The sequence below is a fragment of the Ovis canadensis genome, chromosome 1 (assembly GCF_042477335.2).
Source record: "Ovis canadensis isolate MfBH-ARS-UI-01 breed Bighorn chromosome 1, ARS-UI_OviCan_v2, whole genome shotgun sequence".
Lineage (NCBI taxonomy): Eukaryota > Metazoa > Chordata > Mammalia > Artiodactyla > Bovidae > Ovis > Ovis canadensis.
The window spans coordinates 161,545,653-161,569,230 of NC_091245.1; the positions used below are offsets into that span (position 1 = coordinate 161,545,653).

At 38.4% G+C, this 23,578-nt stretch overlaps 1 protein-coding gene across 1 annotated transcript in view; it reads left to right on the forward strand.

Annotated features, from left to right (window-relative positions):
• The window catches only part of ARL13B (ARF like GTPase 13B), an 81,119-nt gene that overhangs the window by 2,318 nt on the left and 55,223 nt on the right, over positions 1-23,578 (forward strand). The window contains exon 2 of the mRNA XM_070292318.1: positions 17,017-17,083. Coding sequence (XP_070148419.1) covers positions 17,029-17,083 — 55 coding nt within the window. The 5' untranslated portion in view covers positions 17,017-17,028. The remainder of the gene's footprint in view (positions 1-17,016; positions 17,084-23,578) is intronic.

Here is a 23,578-nt window from a genome sequence, read left to right on the forward strand (position 1 = left end):
TACTAGAAAATCTAGCCTTATATATATGGCTTGCACTATATTTTTTTATTGGACCTCATTAATCTAAATCATGGCCTAATATGAAGGACATGAATAAAATCTCTCAATGTTGGATAGAGCTGACTGTCATATAACGTAAAAATAAATGAGTTCTACCTGTGTTTTAAGTACCCTGTTTGTTGATGCCTGGTTCATAATAATGGCTGAGTAAATATTTGCAAAGTATTGTATGTAGTTTGATTACTCCTTTGCAAATCCGTAAGGAAACAATACTAGCAGGTAGTCCAGTTGCCAGAACAAACGGAAGATGAGCAAGCTGATTGTAAAAATATATCCAATTTTGTGGCTTTATGATATATTGCTCTGTAGTTTTTACGTTTTAGGCTATACTGCTCCTTATTGAGATTTCCCCTTTATGTTTATATTTTATGAAGATACGTTTGCAAATGTGAGGAGTGAATGTGTGTAAGAGAGAAGATAATCATTAATACACTCTATTCTGAGGTTTCTTTGCTGACTTTGCATGCACCCTTTGTATTTACCTATTTGTCCTTACTTAGATACTCTCCCAACAAGCATATTATTCTGGAGATTGGAATCAGGGATTAGATTGCATAGTCAGAATGTGTGGATAGGACCAAGGCAGGAGTCAGAGGTCAAGTGTTCAAGCACCAGTCTAGGACAGGAGTCAGACCAGAATGCCAGGGAATTCAGGAATACCATATGTACTATTAACCACCAGAGAGAACCTAAACATAGGCTCTGCTGCTCCATAAAGGTAACCTTGAATAGACTGAAAGCTAGACTCATCATTAAGTGACTTTCTCCTGTAGAATCAGTGTTGTTGTTGTTTTTTAAAGTTTTTGAGTTCGTGATACAGTGATCAGAGCTAAGAGATTAACATTGGTACAGTGCTATTAACTAAATTATAGGTTTTATTCTGAGTTCACTTGTTTTAATACCTAATGCTTTTTTTTTTTTCCTGTCCAGGATCTAATCAAGGATTCCACATTGTTTTGTTGTGTTTCTGTTCTCTCTCAGTTTGTAATAGTTCCTGTTTTTTCTTGTCTTTCATTGCCTTGAGACTTTGAAGAGTACTTGTCAATTGTTTTGTAAAATATCCCTCACATTGGCATTGTTTTCTTGTGATTTGATAAAAGTGTTGCTGCATAATTGGGTAAAGGAATACCATGGAGGTGAAATGTCCTTTTCAGTACATTATATCAAGGGGTACCTGATTTTAATATGTCTTATTACTGGTACTGTTAACCTTAATCACTGAGTTATGGTAGTGTCTACCAGATTTCTCAATGTAGTGTTTTGAGTCATACAAGTTTTCATCTGAATCCTAGGAGTTTTGCCACTTTCCCCCTAGTCAAGTGTGCATAATTTTTGTCTTGCAGCATTTTAAGAAAGAAAATTTATGCAAGTACTTGATGCTTTGCACATAGTAGTCACTGAGTAAATAATAACTCTGATCTTAGGAGATAAATGCTGATTAGTAGGTTACTTTCCTTAATTCTGGACGAGGAAATGGCAACCCACTCCAGTACTCTTTCCTGGGACATCCCATGGACAGAGGAGTCTGTGGGCTACAGTCCATGAGGTTGCAAGAGCTGGACATGACTTAGCGACTAAACTACCACTTGCTCAATTCATTTTGCACTTTTCAGCATAAATACCCTTCCCTTCCTCTCTTTCTGTTAGTAGAAGGGTTCTTTTTCCAAAGCTAGTTCTAGAAATAAATTAATTCTGTTTATTCCATTTCTTCCCATTTCCTGGTGAAGCTCAGTCATTCAGCATTCAGCCAGAGATCACAGAAAGAACTTCTTGGATGTAAGATTAAACTTAAATTTTTATCCCAAGATTTATTGTCCAGTTTGATCATCAAAAATACAAAATCTTTCTCTTCTGTCTTCAGAGCTTTGCTTCTGTTCTTTGCTTAGTATGTAAACATACATAAGCCTCTCTTACCTAAAAAATAAACCAAATGAAATGTTTCCTAAAGTTGCTATAAAAATTGTTGTTAACTTAGTAACTTAAGCTTATTAGCCTGCAGTTCTGAGATCAAAGCTCTAAAATGGATCAGCAGGGTTGCTTGTTTACCTTCTGGAGGCTCTAGGGGAGAATATTTTTCTTTGCCTTTTCCAGCCGAAAAAGAGGCTGCCTACATTCTTGGCTTGTGACGCCCTTCTACCATCTTCAAAGCCAACATCATAACATCTTCTGTCTTCTGTGATCTCCTCTTCCTTTTTCTAAGTAAGGAGGCTTGTGATTACATCGGGCCTACCTAAATATTCCAAGATAGGCTCCTTATCTGAGATCCTTAGCTTAATCACGTCTACAAAGTTCCTTTTACCAGGTAAGTTAGCACAGTCACAGGCTTGGGGAATTAGAATGTGGACATCTTTAGGAGCTTGTTGTTCTGTGTCTGCCATTCTAAACAATCTTTTGCCTGGAGCCACTATCCTTTCTCCTTCCCTTTACTCCAGACTTAACACCTGACCTCATATGACTGGTACTTTCTCAGTTTCCTCCCCTCTTATGCATTCTTGAACTTCTTGCATTACCCAGACCCTTCAGTTTGTCTTGCTACACTAGATGTTGTCTGGTTATTAAATCCAGTGGATACTTTTCAATATTTTGATATCAAATAACACTTAAGATCACTCTCTTCTTGGGAATTCTCTGATTTATTTTTCTTAATTTTTTTTTTAACCTTTCTATTTAACCTATTTCCTTTTCTGTCTCTTTTTGCCAGTTAGTCTTTCTTCACCTGATTCCTGAGTTTCCTCCAGGTTCTGTCTTCGACTCTCTTTTCTTCTACGTATGCTCTCTTTATGATCAGTCTCACAAGATGGGACTTGAGCTACCATGTCACCGTTGACTCTCAAGTCCTTATTTCCCACCCAAAGACTTAACAACCACTTGAAGACTTACATATCCCGTTACCATAGAATCTTCAATAGCAGCACATCCAGAAGTGAACTTGACGTCTTCTTTCATGTTGAATTGCTGCTGCCTTCTTCTTACCCAGCTCAGAAGCCGAGAGTAATCCTGGGTACCTCTTTGTGCTTTGTTATCTCAAATCATCAAGTCCTTTGGTTTCTTCTTACTGAATACCACTTGTGTGTTTTGCACTTTCAGCTTTTCCATACCATCGCTCCATTTAAAATAAGGCTTCCATTATTTCTCTCCCAGATCTCTTTGACAGACTTTCCACTATTGCCCTCAGATTTATCCTCCCCACTGTCAGTAGTCTTTTTAGTATGCAACTGATTTTAAACCTTGAGTCTTTCCTAATTGCCTTTAGGATCACATCCAAACTTATTACTTAGAGGATACTTGTGACTTGACCTGAGCCTGGCTATATGAACTCATCATAAGACATTCTTTTTCTTCCTGTCATTCCAGATTTGGAGTAATTAAATTTTTTAGTTCCTACATTCCTGCCTGAATGCCCTTCTTCTTATTTTTTATTTTTTTGACTATTCCTCATCGTGCTTAAATCTCACTCGGGAGATTCTTTCCTTCAGGAAATTTTCTTTGCATTCCAGCTAGATTCTTTACCTTGCATTGTGTTTGCTAAGTAACCCCCTGTATTGATCTCTACTTATCCATGTATTGTAATGTTTATTCACCTTCCCTAGTCATCTAGGATGTCTCCTGGACAGGAGATGTTGTTATTTAAAAACATCTAAAAGTGATATGTGTTTATTGTTTTTGAAAGCAATATAATTACTTTATTGTAGTTTATTGTAGAACCTTGAAGGCACAGTTAAGCAGAATGGGGCAAATTTAAGTTAACTCACAATCTCATCTGCCAGAGATTACCACTTTTTTGCATTTTGGTGTATAATTTCTTCTATACATGTAAATATTTTTAAACAGTAGTGAGATAATGGAGTGCTGTTTCACAGCTTTTTATTTATTTATCTTGCCTTAATGCATAGTTAACATCATTTTGTATCATTGCATATTTTTTGTTCAACATCTTTTTGTTAATAATAGCAGAGTAATGTGTTGTATTAATTCACCAATGTGTGTTTAATCATTCCAGTTATTAAATATTTAGAATGTTTAAAATGTTGTACTATTTAAAAAATGCCTTGGTGAGCATCCTTATATAAATGTTTTTGGATTGGGATTCTAGATCAAATGATAGAAAAAGTTTAAGGTGTATTATATATATTGCCAAATTACTCTTCAGACAGGCTTCTTGTTTTTTTTTTTTTTTAAAACCAATTTCTATTCCTACCACCAGGGTGTAAGAGTGCTGTTTTCCTCACAAAAAAAAAAAAAGAGCTGTCACTTCTTCGTTTTTCTAGGTTAAGGTGGATATGTTAGTTTCTATTTTCTTGATTACTTCCCCATGGATATTTGTACTTTTTTGAGAATTTCTCAGAGGTTCCCTTTGCTTTTTTACTATTGGGAGAGTTTCATTTTCTTATTGCTATTTCTGTGGGAGATTTTAAGTGTTTATTGCTAGTAACCCTTTTTCTCTAATACACATCACGGATATTTTTCTTTTGTTATGTTTTTAATTTTTTGGTAGTTTTTAAAGTATAAAAATTAAACTTTTTAAATTCCAATGTATCATTCTTTCAGTGTAATATATAGAAAATTCATCATCCCTCCAAGATTATATTCACTTATACTTTTTTCTAGTACTTTATGTTTTAATTTAATTTTTAACGTTTGACTCTCTTGAAATTTATTTTGTGTATAGGGAGCAGCCTTTTTCTGGAACACAAGCCACTGTTGTTGTTACTCAGTTACCAGGTTGTGTCTGACTCTCTGCGACCCTGGTGAACGACAGCGTGCCATGCTTCCCTGTCCTTCACCTTCTCCTTGAGCTTGCTCAAACTCATGTGCATTGAGTTAGTGATGCCATCGGACCTTCTTATCCTGACTCCCCCTTCTTTTCTTGCCATCAGTCTTTCCCAGCAAGGTCTTTTCCAGTGAGTTGGCAGCCAAAGTATTAGAGCTTCAGCTTCAGCATCAGTCCTTTCAATGTATATTCAGTGTATATTCAATGTATATTCCTTTAGGAATGACTGGTTTGATCTCCTTGTAGTCCACGGGACTCTGAAGAATCTTCTCCAACACCACAGTTCAAAAGCATCTGTTCTTTGGCATTCACCCTCCTTTCTCTCACATCCGTACATGACTACTGGAAAAACTGAAGCTTTGACTAGACGGACCTTTGTTGGACTTTTGTTGGCAGAGACCTAATGTCTCTGCTTTTTAATACCCTGTCTGGGTTTGTCATAGCTTTTCTTCTAAGAAGCAAGCGTCTTTTAATTTCATGGCTGCAGTCACCATCTGCAGTGATTTTGGAGTTCAAGAAAATAAAATCTGTTGCTGTTTGCACTTTTTCCCCATCTATTTGGCATGAAGTGGTGGGACTGGATGCCACCATCTTCGTTTTTTGATGTTGAGTTTGAAGCCAGCTTTTTCACTCTTCTCTCACCTTAATCAAGAGGCTCTTTAGTTCCTCTTGGCTTTTTGCCATTAAAGTGGTACCATTTCCATGTCTGAATTTATGATATTTCTCCTGGCAATCTTGATTCCAGCTTGTGATTCATCCAGCTGAGCATTTTGCCTGATGTACTCTGCATAGAAATTAAATAAGCAGAGTGACGATATACAGCCTTGATATACTCCTTTCCCAATATTGAAGCAGTCTGTTGTCCCATATCCAGTACTAACTGTTGCTTCTTGTCCTGCATACAGGTTTCTCAGGAGGCAGGTAAGGTGATCTGATATTCCCATCTCTTTAAGAATTTCCCACAGTTTGCTGTGAACCACACAGTCAAAGGCTTTAGCGTAGTCAATGAAGCAGAAGTAGATTTTTTTTTTAATTCCCTTTGCTTTTTCTGTGATTCAGCGAATATTGGTAATTTGATCTCTGGTTCCTCTGCCTTTTCTAAATTCAGTTTGTATATCTGGAAATTCTTGATTCATGTACTGCTGAAGCCTACCTTGAAGGATTTTTAGCATAATCTTGCTAGCATGTGAAATGAGTGCAGTTGTACGGTAATTTGAACATTCTTTGGCATTGCCTTTCTTTGGGATTGGAATGAAAACTGACCTTTTCCAGTCCTGTGGCCACTTCCATGGTTCTCAGTAAATATCTGGACCCTGTCAACAGGTCCTCACTCTTACATATTGTCATCTACATATTCAGAACTCCAATTATTTATACCAAGTAGCATCTAGTTGCTGAAATATTACATATAATATGATAAAATATGCCACGTGCTCAGTTGCTCAGTCGGTTCTGTTTGCAGCTCCCTAGACTTTAGCCCACCAGGCACTCTGTCCGTGGAGTTTTCCAGGTGAGAATACTAGTTTGGGTTACCATTTTGTATTCCAGGGGATTTTCCCGATCTAGGGATCAAACCTGCATTGGCAGGTGGATTCTTTACCACTGTGCTACCTAGGAAGCCCTGTGATAGAATATGTAAGAGTTTAAAGATGATTTCTAAGATTCCTAGCAAGGACTGCAAGCAGAATTTTGGAAAGGGTGTAATTTTATTTGGGTCTTGAAGAAATTTGTGATTCCTGTATTTTCCCTGAGCATGATTTCAGGAGTAGCCCACCTAGAGAGGCAGAAAATTAGCATCAGTTTAAAGGAAGCAATTTTGGCAGCAAGAATTATGTAATATAATTTGAAATAGTAAAAAAATCTTTTGCAATATTTAAACAAAAAGAAAAATGTAATCAGTACTCATGTGCTTGCCTCCCAAGGTTTTACTGATATTAACGTTTGGTCATCAGATGTAAGTTTTTTTTCCTGAAGAAGTGGATAAATCTTTGAAGTTTCTGCACCGTGTTTGTCTCTTACAACTTCCCACTAGCTGCAAGTAGTTTCTTACTCATCTGTGTTTTTCATTGTCACAAGTCAGCCTACCAAAGCTTTGCTTCAAATTTATTAGTAAATTGTTATTCATCATGGCCACATTAAAAGAGGAGACTCAAATGTCACACTAAGCAATGTGACTTGTTGCTTTCTGTGTATCAGCGTTGTATCTGGTAAAACATGCCGTAATGTGGTATGTTATCTCTGCTAGGGGAAGCAGTACCCTATAAACCATCTTTCTTGGTCTAAGTTAATATAACTGTAAATCCTAGACTATTTATGGAAATTGCTGATTCTTATTTCTTAAGTAAGCTGTACATGCAGATTAGCAAGGATTATCTGATGTGTCATGGCAGAACTGGAACTTCTTACATTTCTTTTTTATCCCCTTACAGCTTCTTGTTTATTCATAGTAGGAATCTCAGAATTTTAGGAGAGAAAAGGATCTAGAGATATTCTGATTCTACCTCTTTGTATTTTAGTTTTAGTTTTTATTTTTGATTAAAAAAAATAGTCTTTATTGTTAGATCAATTTTAGGTTTACAGAAAAACCAAGCAGAAAGTGCAGTGAGTTCCCTTACACCCTCCCTCCTCCTAGTTTCTGCTTTTACTAACATCTTGCATTAGTGGGGTAGGTATATTTGTTACAGTCGATGAACAGATAGTGACATATCATTAACTAAAGTCCACAGTTTACACTATTCCTTTATGTTGAGGTTTTATTTTTTATATTGATATTTTAGAAATGAACAAGCAGACAATAAGAATTTCATTTGATCAAGCTTCAAAGGTAGCATATGACCCCAAGTTTGGTCCCATTTTTAGTACTTCATAAATTTAGATAGTGATTTTGGTGCAGTATTATCTTGACCTGTACAATCTGAATTAAAATACCAGAAAATAGTAATTATAAAATAATAGAAAAATAAAATCACAGCATAAATGAATGGTTTGGTAAGTTTTTTCATTTCATTCTTTTTGTGGTAGGTTTTTTGTTTTCTCACACACTCATCATAAGGCAGTATTTCCAAGTCCCTTTTCATATGTATTTGTTATTTGCTAATTGTTCCATGTAGTTTTAAATTTTTTAAGTAATAAATACCAGTTCTGTTGTGTTAAATTTTGCTTTAGTTTTCTCAGTGTTCTATTTTAACTTGCATAACATTTTTGAAGTTAGAAATATCTTTTATATAATTATCTCATTTGAAGTATTGTCTTCCTTAGTTGACATATGAGGAAGTTTAAAGTTGTACATGTTCAAAAAAAGTTCAAAAAATTGTAATAATACTATTCAGAAACGATTCAGAATTCACATGTTTTCTAAGTTCAAAATGCTAATATAATATGACTTATATTTCTGGCATATTTATCTTTTATATAAAAAAGGACCCTGAGATATAATGTATATAAAACTCTTTGGCTCTCTTAATCCCCACTTTTTTTTTTTTAACTCAGAATTATTTTAGTTTTAAAAATATTTCCCACTGTTAATTATTGTGTTGAAACCACAGCATGTAGATCTACTCAGAAAACTTTGATTTAATATAAGAAAATAGGTAATTTTAATTACATTCTCTAATATTGAGCTGTTACTTTGATTTGAAGATTTATATAAATTGAATCCATTACAGTACAGTCTCAACTTAAAGTTGTATGTTTTAATTTTACTTATGTTTACTTACCAAATAAAGTGAAAGTCGCTCAGTCCTTTCTGACTCTTTGTGACTCCATGGACTAGTCCATGGAATTCTCCAGACCAGAATACTGGAGTGGGTAGCCTTTCCCTTCTCCAGGTGATCTTCCCAACCCAGAAATTGAACCCACGTCTCTCGCATTGCAGGTGGATTCTTTACCAGCTGAGCCACAAGGGAAGCCCAAGAATACTGGAGTGGGCAGCCTATCCCTTCTCCAGCGGATCTTCCCGACCCAGGAATCAAACTGGGGTCTCCTGTGTTGCAGGCGGATTCTTTACCAACTGAGCCCAGGGAAGAGAGGGATCAGAAGCCCAGGGATCGGAAAATACGTTTATATTGTTTCATTCAGTAAAAGTACAAGGTGTATGCTCAGCACATTTGATCTTGGGGTTGCACAGTTAAGACAAGTTCTAGTTGAGAAGACTGAATTAAAAGTTACATGAGAAAGTTAAGGTTTGTTTGCTGTGATAACATGCCTGGTCAAGAAGACCTAGGAAGTTCCCAGCCTTAAAGGCCTGCTGGGGAGTGACAGAAGAGGAGGCTGGAAGAGTTTGGACTTGATTCTGTTTAAGGATTTTAAACAGAAAAATGTCACTGTTAGCTTTTTCATTAACATCACAGTTAGGTTTTATTAACAGCATGCAGCTCATTACCTTAGTTAATCTACGTGATACTAGGTTTAATCTACCTTGTCTTAGCTCCAACAAGTAGGTTATGATTGTGATACACTGAAACGTGGGGAAAAAATATTTTGATGAAAATGAGCCAGAGAACCTGGCTATCTGGTGTATATCTGTGTGTGTGTATGTATACATATGAATGTGGGTAAATTTTAGGATAAACAAGATGGTTCCAGTTGCCCTTTAATAATAATTGTTTTTATGAATCATTGTATTTAAACTTCCCGTAGAAACTGCTGTTAACTAACTAGCACTGTAACTTTGGGTAACTTTGATCTTCTCTACTTTCAGGGATGGTGTGAAAATAGATGATAGGGTAAAATAGCTTTGAACTATCAAGACACATTATGAAATAAATTCAAAGCATTGGTATTGTAGGGTTTGTGAAAAGCTGAGAGCATTTATTTCTGAGGTACTTAATTGATGGCAGTTACCAAAAAGATTCCTTTATTTTGCAGAACTCTGTAGTGTTTGATATTGTTCGTCTCTTAGCCCTTCAGGAAACTGTTCCCATCCCAGCATCATTATTGGTCTCAATTCTTTCTGGCTGCAATTGTAAGAGTTCCTTCAAAGGTTCTTAGGGTTCCGTGTCCCCTGTCCCCTAGCTCTTTCTTCTGTGCTCTTCCATCTATTCCTGTAGTTTGAATTAGCATATATAATAATCTCATTATCTTGGTCCATATCTTTCCTCCAGCTTCAGACTTAAGTGTGAGACACCCACTTCTGTCAACATATGCAAAACTGAACCCATTAATCCTCCTCTGTTACTTAATCCCTTTCCATCTCTCTGGATTTAGCGACTCTCATTTTGTAGACTCCGTGTCTTGGATTTTATGCTGTAGTAATAGGTTGAGGTATAGGTTGAGCACTTACTGTGTGCCACAGGCATTGTGCGCTTTACTTGCATGTCTTACGTAATTTCACCGTATCCTATGGGATGGATATTTTTATTATCCCGTTTTACCGATAAAATTCTGAGAAGTTAAATAATGTGTCTGGGTCATATAGCTTGGAAATGACAGTTCTGGGGCTTGAGCAGAGGTTGCTCTAAAACCAAGTTTATGGCTATATATCAGAATACCCATTATCTCTATTGTGATACTTATTACTAGTACAAGCATACTGCACTTCTTACAATAGAGTCCTTTCCTTATCAGCCTTTCTGGTTTGGTATATAATTCAAGACTCAATGATAGCTGTAATAAGAGCAAAGTGATCACTTTGAGCTTCTGGGAAGTTCATGTTGTTAACTATTTAATGATACTTCTTAACTGGAAGTATGTCAAGTTCCCTTCAGATTCAATACATGGTTGTATCGAGTTGTGGTGTGTATGCATGTTCTCCTTTTGTTTAAGGCTGCTTTCCAGAGGTGTGTTCTTAATTGCCTGGATTTAGCGACTCAGCACTCAGTTCTTACCTTCGCGGTGTGGTGTCTCAGGAGTGTTCTTAGTCTAGAACCTCTTCATGCTTCCTCCTGTTCTCATCTTCCTGTTCCTTGGCAAACTTTTGTATTTTAAGAACTTAGCTGAGGCATCATCACCTTGTGTAAGAAGTTTCCCAGACGTTCTCCTGTATCTCTAGAATGAAGTCTTCTGCTCTGTGTTCCCTGAGCATCTTGTGTATATGGATAAGGATTTTAAGCTTTCATAGTGTCACAATGTACAAATATTTGTTCACATTTTAGTCACTGTCATTAGAAGAGAAGCACTCTGGGATAGAAACCATGTCTCAGGCATTCGCTCAGGCTTTTTTGTGTCTGTAGTACTCAAATGCCTAGTCTACTTTTATTAATTACAACTGTCTAGCTCAGTGACAAAATGTTGGCTTTTATTGCTGCTGTCAACTTTCAAGACGATATAAACCTAAGAACACTGTATATTATTTTTTCAATTGAAGAGCTGATGTATTTGATCAGTAATCAGAAGACAGTCTTTTATTTCTCTGTTGTTATATAGCATCACAGCCAAATTGTTCGCAATCAATGATAATTTCTCATATTTTAAAAAGCTATAATGACATGTACATTTTGGTATATGTTAGATTGAACATATTCAGTGTTTAAAAGTTCCATAGAATTGTGAGTGATAGTTGAATGTTAGCCTTTTAAACCCATTCTGTTCTGAAAATATAAGTTTAATGCATTGCTGTCAGGCATGGCAGTAATTCATGCTGTGATTTTCATTTGTCCTGCTAGTGTTATATTTTTTCATTAAGGCTTTAATTACCTCAGATATTTAATTAAAGCCTTGTTTTCAAGTATATGGCATAATGATCTTAAATATTGACTATGTACTTGCAGGGATAGTCAACATAAAAATATAAATCCAGAAAGACTTATTCATGTAGTTTCAGCATAATTATAATTTTTCGAAGTGATTTTCACATTTGAAGAACTTTTTTTGTTTGAATCTAATATTCTGTTTTAAAAAAGAAAGCATTTAAGATAGAATCTAACAACTTTTCTTGGTAACTGCTTTAAGAACAATGTTTTGAAACGTATTAGTTCATTTTAGTTTAGTAGCTCAGTGGTGTCCACTGTTTGCGATCCCACAGACTGCAGCATGCTAGGCTTCCCTCTCCATCACCAACTCCTGAAGCTTGCTCAAACTCATGTCCATCAAGTTGGTGATGCCATCTAACCATCTCATCCTCTGCCGTCCGCTTCTCCTGCCTTCAATCTTTCCCAGCACCAGGGTCTTTTCAAGTGAGTCATTTTTTCCCATCAAATACCCAAAGTATTGGATCTTCAGCTTCAACATCAGTCCTTCCATTGAATATTCAGGACTGATTTCCTTTAGGATTGACTGGCTGGATCTCCTTGCAGTCCAAGGGACTCTCAAGAGTCTTCTCCAACACCGCAGTTCAAAAACATCAGTTCTGTGCTCAGCTTTCTTTACAGTCCAATTCTCACATTCATACACGACTAGAGGAAAAAACATAACTTTGACCACAAGGACCTTTGTTGGCAAAGTAATGTCTCTGCTTTTTAATATGCTGTCTAGGTTGGTCATAGCTTTTCTTCCGAGGAGCAAGTGTCTTTTAATTTCATGGCTGGAGTCACTATCTGCAGTGATTTTGGAGCCCAAGAAAATAAAGTCTGACACTGTTTCCACTGTTTCCCCATCTATTTGCCATGAAGTGATGAGACCAGATGTCATGATCTTAGCTTTCTGAACGTTGAGTTTTAAGCTGACTTTTTCACTCTTCTCCTTCACTTTCATCAAGAGGTTCTTTAGTTCTTTGCTTTCTGCTATAAGGGTGGTATCATGTGCATATCTGAGGTTATTAATATTTTCCCCAACAATTGTGATTCCAGCTTGTGCTTCTTTCACCCCAGCGTTTCTCATGATGTACTCTGCATATAAGTTATATAAGCAGGATGACAATATACTGCCTTGACATACTGCTTTCCCAATTTGGAACCAGTCTGTTTTTCCATGTCCAGTTCTAGCTGTTGCTTCTTGACCTGCATACAGATTTCTCAAGAGGCAGGTCAGGTGGTCTGGTGTTCCCATCTCTTTAAGAATTTTCCACAGTTTGTTGTGATCCACAAAGGTTTTAGTATAATCAGTGAAGCAGAAGTAGATGTTTTTCTGGAATTCTCTTGCTTTTTCTGTGATCCAGCAGATGTTGGCCATTTGGCCTCTGGTTCCTCTGCCTTTTCTAAATCCAGCTTGAACATCTAGAAGTTCTCAGTTCACATACTGTTGAAGCCTGGTGTGGCATAAGTCCTGTTGGAGGAGGTTGCCATTAGCTCTTAGCTCCATTTCGTCGCTGAGCAGACAACCCACAAATTGGAGAACAATTATACCAAAGAAGTTGTCACACTGTTGTAAAAGTTCTAGGGCCCACAGTAGATTTCCCAACTTGGGGCTCTGGCAAAAAGACTGAGAACTCTGGGGAATTTGACTTTGAAGACCAGTATGATTTGACCACAGAACTTGCACAGGACTGGGGAAACAGACTCTTGGAGGGCACAAACAAAACCTTGTGTACACCAGGACCCAGGAGAAAGGAGTAGTGACCGCACAAGAGACTGAGCCAGACTTGCCTATGAGTGTCTAGGAGTCTCGGGCAGAGGCGTGGTGGGTCGACAGTGGCCTGCTGCAAGGTCAGGGGCACTGACTACAGCAGTCTTGGGAGCTGTGGTATGCTGGCATAAGTCCTTTTGAAGGAGGTAGCCATTACCCCTACCATAGTTTGGCCTGAGGCCAAACTACCAGGAAGGAACAAGGCCCCACCTATCAGCAGAAAACTGGATTAAAGATTTACAGAATAAAGAAAACCAACAGAAAATGGGGATTTGTCCCCCAAAGTAATTATTTTGGTTATGGTGATGTTTGAAACACTGTAGATCTTGGAATAAATTATTCAAGAGCAATTGAATTAACTTTAATATTATGGTCTAATTCATTATGTATTTAGTAACTTGAATTATCCAAATATTGTTTGTGCTATATCATCCATATTTTTGGATAGTCATTTATTATATTTGTTTAGGAAATTATTTTGTACTTTAATCTTGTACTTTGAGAGTGGTAAAATTATATTCTATGTATCTCAAAGCTTCCTTAAGAAGTAAACATATTTTTCAGTTAGTGATGCAGGTAAAACTTTCACGTGGATAGAAGTACCTAGACCTCACCTACTCCCTCAGCTCCATAAATTCATAGTCTGCTGCATGTCTCTGACATTTCCACCAACCCCATCTCTGGCTGACCGGGAATGGGGTAGGAGACGGCTGCTAACTGACTTACCACTGACTCAAGTGTAGACACACTTTTGTTTATTCCTCATGGTGGATATAGGGATGGTTGAAGCATTTAGAAAAGACTTAGGCTCCTGGATAACAGAGGAAATTGACATGTTCAGTTCAGTTCAGTTGCTTAGTTGTGTCCGACTCTTTGCGACCCCATGAACTGCAGCACACTAGGCCTCCCTGTCCATCACCAACTCCTGGAGTCCACCCAAACCCATGTCCATCGAGTTGATGATGCCATCCAACCATCTCATCTTCTGTTGTCCCCTTCTCCTGCCCTCAATCCTTCCCAGCATCAGGGTCTTTTCTAATGAGTCAGCTCTTTGCGTCAGGTGGCCAAATATTGGAATTTCAGCTTCAACATCAGTCCTTCCAATAAACACCCAGGACTGATCTCTTTTAGGATGGACTGGTTGGATCTCCTTGCAGTCCAAGGGACTCTCAAGAGTCTTTTCCAACACCACAGTTCAAAAGCATCAATTCTTCGGTGCTCAGCTTTCTTTATAGTCCAACTCTCACATGACCACTGGAAAAACCATAGCCTTGACTAGATGGACCTTTGTTGGCAAAGTAATGTCTCTGCTTTTTAATATGCTGTCTAGGTTGGTCATAACTTTCCTTCCAAGGAGTAAGCGTCTTTTAATTTCATGGCTGCAGTCACCATCTGCGGTGATTTTGAAGCCCAGAAAAACAAAGCCAGCTGCTGTTTCCCTGTCTATCTGCCATGAAGTGATGGGACCAGATGCCATGATCTTAGTTTTCTGAATGTTGAGCTTTGAGCCAACTTTTTCACTCTCCTCTTTCACGTTCATCATGAGGCTTTTTAGTTCTTCTTCACTTTCTGCCATAAGGATGGTGTCATCTGCATATGTGAGGTTATTGATACTTCTCCCGGCAATCTTGATTCCAGCTTGTGCTTCCTCCAGCCCAGCGTTTCTCATGATGTACTGTGCATATAAGTTAAATAAGCAGGGTGACAATATACAGCCTTGACGTACTCCTTTTCCTATTTGGATCCAGTCTGTTGTTCCATGTCCAGTTCTAATTGTTGCTTCCTGACCTGCATACGGGTTTCTCAAGAGGCAGGTCAGGTGATCTGGTATGCCCATGTCTTTCAGAATTAATTGACATGAAGAGTTAATTTTCACTCACAAAATCCACAGTCCTCACCATGGCTTGCCAGGCCCACCTGCTCTGGCTTCTGAGGTGTTTCTAACCTCCTGTCTTTCTTCCCTACGCTGCCCTAACTGAGTTTTACCACACTGGCCTCCTTGCTGATTCTGGAACATTCTAATGTCAACACCTCCAGACACACGTACCATGCCCACCGCCTTAGTGCCTTGGCCCTCACTGTGCTCTCTTTCCTTCCTTCAAGACCTTGCTCATTCTTTACCTCCTTTCTCAGTGCGTCCTGCCCTGATCGCCCTGTATAAAGCTTCTGTCCACCTCCACCCCGACTCCTGCTCCCCTTTATCCCTCTCTATACTTTTTTCTGTAGTATTTAATCACCTCTAATTTAGGATATAACTTGTAATTTACTTATTTCTTACATTTATTATTTGTCTCCTGCAACTAAAGTATAAGTTAATAAGGGAAGAGTTTATCATTTTTTGTTTTTCATTGTTGTTGTGGTTATTTTAATAAGCAGGTGTCTCAGTACCTAGAACACTGGTGTATGGTATACAGAAAATGTTTAGTAACTATTTGTTTAATAAAGTCTAGCTCCAGGAAAGCCAGGCTTAGCCAGATGGAAAACACCCTTCTTGCCATCTAAGTTCTGTTTTTTTAACCCTTCTTGGAATGATTGCCCGTGAAGAATGACTGTATTTGGCAGAAACCCTGCCTCCACTCCATGGAAATGTGGCCCAATTATACTGTGATTTTTCTCTCTATTCCCAAGTGTGTGGTGTTAATAAGTGGTCTCACCACTTGTTATATTAAGCAGTAGTTAAGCCTGGAACAGAAATGGGCTTTAGTGCTGGATTTAATCCCCAGGATACTAGGACCTGTGTGGTAGGTTTGTTCCTTTATAACCTGTCCCAGGTTTAAGAAGTTCCTAGAAGTTAGGTGAATTAGGTTCTGGTTCTGACTGTAACCAGGCTTCCTTGGTGGCTCAGAGGTTAAAGTGTCTGCCTGCGATGTGGGAGACCTGGGTTCAATCCCTGAGCTGGGAAGATCCTCTGGAGAAGGAAATGGCAACCCACTCCAGTATTCTTGCCTGGAGAATCCCATGGATGGAGGAGCCTGGTGGGCTACAGTCCTTGGGGTCGCAAAGAGTCAGACACGATTGAGCGACTTCACTTTCACTTTCTGACTGTAACCAATTCATTGTCTTAGCTTATGATTCTAGGCTTATGCTTCTTTAGTTGTAAAATTGAACTGGATTGTGTTTTTTTCCCTTACTCTGTGAAGTTTAGCTATATAATCAAAAAAATATTAAATTTTCTAATTTAGGAACCCTCTTTTAAAATACGTTAGATCTTAGGTTAATAATCATGTTACTGTACTATAAGATTTGTATTTGGTAAGGTGCTACATATATAAAAACAATTGTGTGTACTAGTAGTGTATAGAACCTAACCTAATTCTTTTCTTACATAATTTCACTGGAAAAAACAAACTTTTGCTAATGGTTAGAATTCTATTAACTAGAAAATTGAATCTTTAGATGTGATAAATAACTCATGTTCTAGAATCCATCTCTCTCTCTCCCTTTCTCTCTTCTTCCCTTAATTTCTTCTCTACCCTTCAGGTTATCTACTGTACAGTTTCTGTTTTTTTGTGCTTAGAGAGCAAAAGGATGGCACTTTACAGGTATTTTTCAAGAATTTTGCTTTTTGAATATATATTTTGTTCATCATTGTACCCCTTAGCATTCAGCATACTGACTTGTACATAGTAGTTGCTTCTTAAGTATTGCTTGGATGAATGTATTTGCCTTTATTCCCCTCCCTCCCCCATACTTAATTCACTCAGAAGGTGATGTTTTTTTTTTAAATTTTTATTATTTTAAGAAAGGTGACTCTTGTGATGGTGGGACTTGATAATGCTGGTAAAACGGCGACAGCGAAGGGAATCCAAGGAGGTAAGCTGAAAAAAATTATTATTGAATTATTCTGATTTATTTATTTAAATTTCTTTATTACATATTCATTGGGTAGAGATACTGTGTACTCTATTACTTTATATTCTTAGTGTACTTGTGTCTAATATGGTGAATAGACTCTGGCTTAATAGTACCAGCCTGTTCAGTTTCAGATTTGAATGAATGCAAAGATATGGAGGCTCCTTGAGGTCTTTGATCACCTAGGAGGAGTCATAGCTGTCTTCTAGCTAGTAGGAACGAAAAAGTGTAAAATGGACATGCCCCTGCTATTAAGGATGCATATCGTCTACATTGTTTTGGCCAGAATTTAGTTAAAGAGCTACAACTCAGTGAAAGAAAGGAAGAAATACAGATAGCCAGGACAGCTCTCTTTGTATCTCTTGATTTTTTTTTCCAATATGATGTGTGTTTTTTACACTTATGTTAAAGATACATTGAAGGGTTTTATGTCATTTATGTTACATTTCATCGAACATATTTATTTAGTCTTAATTTAATGCTTTGTAACTATAATATAGAAGTTGCTGTACTAGTGAGTCTGTTGTGTACCCAGAAGAGGTAGCATGAGCCACGCATCTTAAGGGTATGAACTGGGAAAAAACCTAACATATATTTGTTTCTGAAAATAAATGTTGCAACAAAGATATACGTGACAAACAGGGAACTTTTACTTGGGAAGGTTTATGAAAGAAAATTGACACCTTGCAAAACTTGTTGTTGGAAAAAAATGTTTTGTCACCCCCAATTCTGTTTTATAATGTTAGATACAAACTATATATTTCTTTTTTTGGCTGCACTTCGTGATGTGTGGTATTTAGTTCCCCAACCAGGGATTGAACCTGTGCCCCCTACATTGAAAGTACAGGATCTTAAACGTTGGACCACTAGGGAAGTCCAACAAACTATATATTATTGTTTGAAGCAGTCCTCTAAGGGCTTTTTGTACCCATCATGCAGTCACTTAGGTTATATCCTCGAAGAACTGTCACCGTCTAAATCAGGGGCACTCAATATGCCAGCAAATTTGGAAAACTCAGCAGTGGCCGCAGGACTGGAAAAGGTCAGTTTTCATTCCAGTCCCACAGAAAGGCAATGCCAAAGAATGCTCAAACCGCACAATTGCACTCATCTCACACGCTAGTAAAGTAATGGTCAAAATTCTCCAAGCCAGGCTTCAGCAATACGTGAGCCGTGAACTTCCAGATGTTTAAGCTGGTTTTAGAAAAGGCAGAGGAACCAGAGATCAAATTGCCAACATCTGCTGGATCATCGAAAAAGCAAGAGAGTTCCAGAAAAACATCTATTTCTGCTTATGCCAAAGCCTTTGACTGTGTGGATCACAAGTCAATAGAAAATTCTGAAAGAGATGGGAATACCAGACCACCTGACCTGCCTCTTGAGAAACCCGTATGCAGGTCAGGAAGCAACAATTAGAACTGGACATGGGACAACAGACTGGTTCCAAATAGGAAAAGGAGTTCGTCAAGGCTGTATATTGTCACCCTGCTTATTTAACTTCTATGCAGAGTACATCATAAGAAACGCTGGGCTGGAAGAAGCACAAGCTGGAATCAAGATTGCCGGGAGAAGTATCAGTAACTTCAGATATGCAGATGACACCACCCTTATGGCAGAAAGTGAAGAACTAAAGAGCCTCTTGAAGAAAGTGAAAGAAGAGAGTGAAAAAGTTGGGTTAAAGCTCAACATTCAGAAAACGAAGATCATGGCATCCGGTCCCATCACTTCATGGCACATAGATGGGGAAACAGTGGTAGACTTTATTTTTTTGGGCTCCAAAATCACTGCAGATGGTGATTACAGCCATGAAATTAAAAGATGCTTACTCCTTGGAAGGAAAGTTATGACCAACCTAGACAGCATATTAAAAAGCAGAGACATTACTTTGTCAACAAAGGTCTGTCTAGTGAAGACTATGGTTTTTCCAGTAGTCATGTATGGATGTGAGCACAGAAGAATTGATGCTTTTGAACTGTGGTGTTGGAGAAGACTCTCGAGAGTCCCTTGGACTGCAAGGAGATCCAACCAGTCCATCCTAAAAGAGATCAGTCCTGGGTGTTTTTTGGAAGGACTGATGTTGAAGCTGAAATTCCAATACTTGACCATCTGATGCGAAGACCTGACTCTTTTGAGAAGACCCTGATGCTGGGAAAGATTGAGGGCAGGAGGAGAATGGGATGACAGAGGATGAGATGGTTAGATGGCATCAGCGACTCAATGGAGATGAGTTTGGGTAAACTCCTGGAGTTGGTGATGGACAGGGAGGCCTGGCATGCTGCGGTTCATGGGGTTGCAAGAATCGGACACGACTGAGTGACTGAACTGAACTAAATTGAAATATGGTTTTCAAGTTTCTTCTGTAAAGACCCAGATAGTAAATATTTTATTTTTATAAATTCATTTAGTTTTTTGGCCAAACTGCATGGCATATTGGATCTTAGTTTCCTAATCAGGGATTGAATCCATGGAGTCTTAACCAGTGGACCGCCAGGGAGATCCCAGATAGTAAATACTAATATTTTAGACTCTGAATGTCTTACGGTCCCATTCCCAACTACATAGTTCTGACACATTGGTTTGATAGGAGCCATAGACATTATGTAAAAAATGAGCATGGCCATATTACAATGAAACTCTCCTTATAAACACTAAAATTTGATGTGTTATGAAATATCCTTTGGAATTGTTTTGGAATTATTTTAAAATGTAAAACGTGTTCTTATCTTGAGGGCCATGTAAAAACAGGTGGCTATCCCGATCTGGCCTGCAGTCCATGAAGCCTTATCCAAACATCCTCTCTTTTATTACCTTCAAAACCTTAGGTTCAAGGGAACAGGATCTAGGAACTTGCTAATAAATCCATCTGATTATTTGGATGTACTTAGAATATCCTCTTTCCATTAGGTCTTTTTTTCCTTTTTTTTCTAAATCACACCTTTATATATCTATCAGTGTCATTTTCTTAGTTTAGAAAATGTTCAAGGTGTCATGTCCTGAACAAAAAAGTCAAAGCTGCCTTCAACTTTGAGCTGCCTTCTGACTCTGTTTTTGTTCTTCATTTTTATTTACTCTTCAGCCGGTGACTGATTTCTTACCTTTTTTTCTCTTCTAAAGAATCCAGTTATATAGAACTAGTTGGGAGTTTTCCTAGGATATAGGTTTGATTGAGCCTTTTGATGCCTAGTTTTTTGCTTATACTGTTCCCATTTGCCTTATTAAAGAGAAATAAACTTTTCCTTAAAGACAGAACATCTGCTCATCTCTAAAGACGGTTGTTTGTCATGTTGTCTCCTTTAGGAAGTCCCTTCTGGTCTCCTGGTGCCCTCACACCTTATCACCACCATGAATACAATTGGCTACTACTATTTTTGTCTACTCCTGTTTGTGTATAATATGTATATCAGTGCTTAATTGCTCCTCTATTCATGTATTTCTTTACCTCTCTAGACTGTACATTCCCAAGGGCAGTTTTACTTGTTTTGGTGTCCCAGGTTAGTCATGCCTTGCTGCTGCTGCTGCTGCTGCTGCTAAGTCGCTTCAGTCGTGTCCGGCTCTGTGCGACCCCATAGACGGCAGCCCACCAGGCTCCCCCATCCCTGGGATTCTCCAGGCAAGAACACTGGAGTGGGTTGCCATCTCCTTCTCTAATACATAAAAGTGAAAGTGAAGTTGCTCAGTCATGTCTGACTCTTCAAGACCCCATAGACTGCCGCCCACCAGGCTCCTCTGTCCATGGGATTTTCCAGGCAAGAGTACTGGAGTGGGGTGCCTTAGGGTATAGTAAGCTGTTTTCCTAAAACATTTCTCCCATGGCTTCTACTCTTTAGCTTATTTATGGCTCTTCTCGTTTTGTTTTTTGTTTTTTTTTTTAATTAAAAGCAAATTTTATTGTATATTTCCTCCTTTCTTTTGAGATAATTTTCCTCTCTTACTATATTGTGATCAGCTAAGTCCAAACCCTAGTGTTTCATCTATGATTTTATTATAATTTCCTGGAGGACAACAGAGAATGAGATGTCTGGATGGCATCACCGACTCGATGGACACGAGTTTGGGTGAACTCCGGGAGTTGGTGATGGACAGGGAGGCCTGGCGTGCTGCGATTCATGGGGTTGCAAAGAGTCGGACACGACTGAGCGACTGAACTGAACTGAATCTGAAAGTATTTTCCCTATCTTCATTTCATTCATTCATCTTCTCTTCTTCATGGCTGTTAAAGTGATTGCATTAATAGGATATAGGTTCGATTGTACTAAAAAGCCTGAAATAACAGTGGCTTAACAAAATAGAGATTTATTTCTCTCTCATGTAATAGCACAGGCAGAAGTAGTTTAGGGCTGGCATAGCAGCTGTATGGTATTAGGGACTCAAGGTCCTTTTCCTATTTGCTTTGCCGTTCCTAGTATTTTCCCTTGCCAACCTGGTCCAGGACCAACCTGGACTCAATACTACATATGTACTTCAGCCAGAAGGAAGAAGTAAAAAGGATAAAAGGAGACTGTCCTTCTTTTTTTTCAAAGTGTGTGACCCAGAAGCCACCATATCACTACAGTTCACAGGCTGTTGGCTGCAACCTGTGGTGTTCTAGAGCTGGCTCCTACTTGCTCATATTGGCTCATAAAGTCAGTGAAAGCCAATTAGGTACCTCTTTGTCCAACTTTATGGTCAGGTGCCTCATATTGGTAATTTCAAAGTAGCCATAGTGGTAGTATTTACAGCATGAAAATTGACAAATACTATATATCAGAGTTCCACAGCCTCCAAAGCCAATTAAAGATTTAACAGTGATAGCTTATGGTGAATGGTGTCAGATTCTTCATCTCTGAAGAAGATTTAGCTTTGGGCTTGATCAGTCAAGAGCTTTTGTGTAGCAGAGTTTAATTAAAGTGTGAAAAAGGGACAGAGAAAGCTTCTGACATAGACATCAGAAGGGATCAGAGAGTACTCCCCTCACTAGTCTTTCAGTTTAGTTCAGTTCAGTCGCCTAGTTGTGTCTGACTCTTTGCGACCCCATGAATCGCAGCACACCAAGCCTCCCTGACCATCACCAACTCCTGGAATCTACTCAAACTCATGTCCATTGAGTCAATGATGCCATCCAGCCATCTCATCCTTTGTCGTCCCCTTCTCCTCCTGTCCCCAATCCCTCCCAGCATCAGGGCCTTTTCCAATGAGTCAACTCTTCGCATGAGTTGGCCAAAGTATTGGAGTTTCAGCTTTAGCATCAGTCCTTCCAGTGAACACCTAGGACTGATCAAGTCTTTAGCAAGGGAAGTATATACTTTTTACTTAATTATTACAACAAATCAAAAGAATATCTCAAGGTTGTAAAATTTTACCAGACCCACTCCCACAAGTTACATTTTAGGATAACAGGATTAGAATTTAATAATAGAACCTACCAGACCCACTGGGGATGGAATTCCAGTTGAGCTATTTCAAATCCTGAAAGATGATGCTGTGAAAGTGCTGCACTCAATATGCCAGCAAATTTGAAAAACTCAGCAGTGGCCACAGGACTGGAAAAGGTCAGTTTTCATTCCAGTCCCAAAGAAAGGCAATGCCAAAGAATGCTCAAACTACCACACAGTTGCACTCATCTCACATGCTAGTAAAGTAATGCTCAAAATTCTCCAAGCCAGGCTTTAGCAATACGTGAACCGTGAACTTCCAGATGTTGAAGTTGGTTTCAGAAAAGGCAGAGGAACCAGCGATCAAATTACCAACATCCGCTGGAACATCTAAAAAGCAAGAGAGTTCCAGAAAAACATCTATTTCTGCTTATGCTAAAGCGTTTGACTGTGTGGATCACAATAAACTGTGGAAAATTCTGAAAGAGATGGGAATACCAGAGCATCTGACCTGCCTCTTGAGAAACCTATATGTAGGTCAGGAAGCAACAGTTAGAACTGGACATGGAACAACAGACTGGTTCCCAATTGGGAAAGCAGAATTTCAAGGCTGTATATTGTCACCCTGCTTATTTAACTTATATGCAGAGTACATCATGCAAAAGGCCAGGCTGGAAGAAGCACAAGCTGGAATCAAGATTGCCGGGAGAAATATCAATAACCTCAGATATGCAGATGACACCATCCTTATGGCAGAAAGTGAAGAAGAGCTAAAGAGCATCTTTATGGAAGTCAAAGAGGAGAGTGAAAAAGTTGGCTGAAAGCTCAATATTCAGAAAACTAAGATCATGGCACCCAGTCCCATTACTTCATGGTAAATAGATGGGGAAGCAATGGTGACAGTGAGAGACTTTATTTTTTTGGGCTTCATGATCACTGCAGATGGTGACTGTAGCCATGAAATTAAAAGATGCTTGCTCCTTGGAAGAAAAGTTATGACCAACCTAGACAGCATATTAAAAAGCAGAGACATTACTTTACCCACAAAGGTCCATCTGGTCAAAGCTATGGGTTTTCCAGTAGTCATGTATGTATATGAGAGCTG